The sequence below is a fragment of the Trachymyrmex septentrionalis genome, unplaced genomic scaffold, assembly GCF_001594115.1.
Source record: "Trachymyrmex septentrionalis isolate Tsep2-gDNA-1 unplaced genomic scaffold, Tsep1.0 scaffold81, whole genome shotgun sequence".
In the NCBI taxonomy this organism is placed as follows: Eukaryota; Metazoa; Arthropoda; class Insecta; order Hymenoptera; family Formicidae; genus Trachymyrmex; species Trachymyrmex septentrionalis.
The window spans coordinates 1,736,980-1,740,974 of NW_017305997.1; the positions used below are offsets into that span (position 1 = coordinate 1,736,980).

General features: G+C 32.3%; 1 protein-coding gene across 1 annotated transcript in view; it reads right to left on the reverse strand.

The window, feature by feature from the left end:
* The window catches only part of LOC108754837 (trypsin-1-like), a 4,478-nt gene extending 795 nt beyond the window's left edge, over nucleotides 1–3,683 (reverse strand). Inside the window, 4 exon segments of the mRNA XM_018497460.1 lie at nucleotides 704–811; nucleotides 951–1,095; nucleotides 2,322–2,493; nucleotides 3,621–3,683. Coding sequence (XP_018352962.1) covers nucleotides 704–811; nucleotides 951–1,095; nucleotides 2,322–2,493; nucleotides 3,621–3,678 — 483 coding nt within the window. The 5' untranslated portion in view covers nucleotides 3,679–3,683.
* Between the last annotated feature and the right edge of the window lie 312 nt (nucleotides 3,684–3,995).

The following is a 3,995-nucleotide window of genomic DNA, read 5'->3' on the forward strand; positions in this document are numbered from 1 at the left end:
TATATATATGTATATATATGTATGTATATATGTATATATATTTTAAACGCTTCAACTTTGAAGTGAAATATTTGGATTTTTAATCCCGTTCCGGGTATTGAGTTTTAAAGTACATATATGTTTAGAACACTAAAACAAGCTTATTCTGTAAGTTTCAGAAAAATCTAAAAAAAATGGATTTTTTTCAGAGAACGGAAAAATAATTAATAGAATATATTAGAATTGTCGATATGGCCATATAATCGTAGCATATAATGCATAATGATTACCCACTCCAATCTACCTCGTAAAGTACAGATACCAACACTTAGAGACTATGTATAGAACGGAGTCGATATCGGTTATCAGATATCAGCATCGAGGAATTAGTGGAGGATATGCTATGAAAGTTGTAGTTTTGCGCCAGATCGGAAAGGGAAGTCTATGGATGAAGTAATTTAACAATGGCGCAGTAATTTAATACCTTTAATATAGCCGCAACGTAATTTAGTATCATTACAAATAGGACGCAGGGGATATTGATTTTTTTTTTTTTTTTTTTGATCGTACACACTGAATACTGTGCGGTACGATTTCCAATACGGAATAGCGCTCCTGTGAAATCTTCGAGTCGTGCTTGGTCGACTGGGCGAAATTCGCTATTATTTAGCTCCATTTGTTTTCCGCAACGTTCAAATAATGAGTCTATTCCCCGTGCACTTACCTCCACCGCGCCCCATCCGGTAACGTTCACCATAACACCATCCGTGAGCTCCTTTTTCGGAAGCTTCACTGGCTGCACCCTATCGTTAAATACGATTTCGCCGTCGATCTGAAATGAAATTTTCAGAGTGTGTGAGAACTACCGATGTTGTTATTGTCAGCTGGCGCAGAGTCGTTAACGAGCAAAAATAGAGAGATCGGGGCGAGGAAGCAAAAGAGAAGAAGAAAGAGATAGAGGTCGATGTTACCTCGAGGAGGGTAATATCGTAATCGATCGCCAGGAAATTGTAGGCGGGATGTTGAACGATCTTTTTAACTGGATAAAAGGTGCCCCCCCCCCCTTCGTATTTGTCGTTACTTCCTGCGTGAAGTCTGTAAACGCTCGCCGACAAACTGGAACAGAATGTACACGCTGGTATATGAAAATATCATGATGATATATAAGCGCACGTTATGCAGCTACGCTATGATAAAATTTACAGATTATTTGTGAGAAGATGCTCTATTAGATAGGTGATTTCACAAACGTGCCTACAATTTTCCAACAAGATTTTATCTCTGTCTACTTTAAATCTTCGATACTTAACTATTTGTGTTTGTTAAATTCAATGCTGACCATTTCTGAACAAGTCAGGTATCCGGCTCTCTCTCTCTCTCTCTCTCTCTCTCTCTTTTCTCTATATATAACTAATTTCTTCAATTTATTACTGAATCTTTGCGATACTTAATTAATTAATTATGTATTTTATTTCATTTTCCGTATGACGTATCATTATTACATGTCATCATTATTACATGTCACGCTTTATAAGTTGTAGTAAATTTTAGTGTTAGCAATAAATTTTATGCACTGAGGATGATCCGGAACGAAAGTCGCAACATTTATATTTTTATATGAGAATATATGACCCAATTCTTTTTTTTTGTGTTGTCTGTTACAGGTACTTTATATTATATTGGCTACTTACAGGAACTTTATATTCTTTGCATTTATATAGGTACTTACAGGTACTTTATATTCTTTTGATTTATATTTTTTAGAGCCTAAATTTATTCCTATTGTACAATTTTCAACTTGTATAATTTTAACACGACGATTCGGGACGTGAACTTGAAACGGTGAAACTACAATACTTCTACTTTAAATAATAATTATTCTGCTACAGATAGGAGTTATATTCGAGTTTATAAAAGCGTAAAATGGATTGTAGAATTTCCCAGGAAAGATTTCTCTGTTTCTGAGTTTTAACTAATCGCACCGGCTCATTATCAGAACCGTATTTACCTTCTTCCTAATTAAGCATTCGCGAATTGGATACTCCAAAACAGACACGCTTGAAAAATTGCATTATTGTGGAAATTTATGATAAAGTTTACAATTCTATCTTTCTTTATCCGAATTTGTATGCTGAAATATGCAAGAAGAAAGTAAATACGTTCTGTAATAATAATGCTGCGATTATATTTGGCACTTAATGAGGAGTATAAAATTAGTTAAAAGACGTTTTAAAGATAAGGATAAATATAATTAGCTTAAACGTCTTATGAAAATTTAGGTGTTGCCTTGTAATGAGATAATGTGACATCTAAGGGAGAAAGAAATATGTATGTATATACCCCTGACGCAATGAGCCGCCGTGACAACCCATTTATTGTTGACGATGACGGCTTTACAAGCGTGCCGCGAACCTCGCTGGAGGCACAATTGATAAGGATGCTGCTTTATGTCAGTTACCGTACCTCTTGTGATTCGAGGGTCAAGAAGGATAGCCGGTCGCACCAGGAAGGATGCTGTAATATTAAATCTGATGGTGGAATTTGTCTTGGGTCACGCCTCAGCAAAAAAGTTGATCTCACAATGCGGTGAATACATAAATCACGCGAAGATTTGGTTGACTTTATTACACGCTACTGTATAACCTCTTAAACTTTCCTTTCCGGAACGCGTTGAACAAAAAAAAAAATATGGCTAAAGAAGTTCCGTTATAACTTGTACTGATTTGACTTTATCGTGCTCTATTATTCATTGCGGAGTTCTAAATGTCAGATAAGTTATGTTGTTTTTGCTGTATATGAAGCTTAACTCTTTCTAATATAAATATAAATATAACATTTAATGTAAATTTACAATTTATAATATATAATATATAGGTCATCCTATTTTAATTAATATAAATCAATTTTCTTTGAAATGATTGATAATACAAAAAAAAATGTTTTAGATAACAGTACGTTTTCGACATATTGAATGCATTTTATCACGTTTTTTTCTGGATCTAGTAAAAAAGATATGATTACCTCCACTTTTTTTAAATGTGAGTGATCTTCATATTTTTTTATCGCATTCATTTAGAAAAAAATGTAACTGAGATACGTTCTCCTGAAATCGTTCGACGAAAAGAACATATTTTTAACATAAATAAATTTATTCTTGTCATTTTCGTTTTACTAAAAAAATCATTCTTTTTGAATTGTAACAATTTTGATAATTTTTTAAAAAATCGATTCTTTTCTAATTATAACGATTTGAAGTTTGACAACTTTTTATGAAGTTAATTCACCTTTTATTAATTTACTTTTAATGATTTATAGTTATATAGGATATTTATCTAGCTCATTCATAATAACTGAAAAGTTACGTTCTTTAAGTTATATCACTTTTTTAAAGTAAAGAAGCGACATATGATTTGTAAATTTATTTTAATATACATATATATTGTAAAATTAGAATTTTTTTGTTAAATAATGTAAAAGAGTGAGAGAGAGAGAGAGAGAGAGAGAGAGAGAGAGAGACTCTCGAAAATGTATAATAAAATACCAAACAAAAGGACTAATGTAAGTTCTGGTGCGGTAAATAAAACAGTGCGTATAAATAATTCAAAATCGTAACAGATAATATCAATATTTTTTCCACTCACCGATACTTTCGGCAAATAGGAAATAAGAAATAAAACTTCTGTAACATCTTACTAGCATACAGGTACATGTACTAGTAAGTTATACACATACTCATTGGCTTTTATATTGCAGTCATGTTTCTCACATCTGGCGAGAACTTCTTATCTCATGTCGACGCAAAATGCATTTTATTATTCGAGCGTTGCATGAAACGACATAATTGTTAAAGAATGTCATGCAGGGAGGAGAGAACACAAATAACGAAATATTCTCTTCATAAAATCGTTATATTATTGTAATACAAGAAAAACTTGTATTTGTTACAGTAATAATTCAGGCGATAAAATATTTCTGTGTACATACATATATTCTATGTGTATATATATATATATATA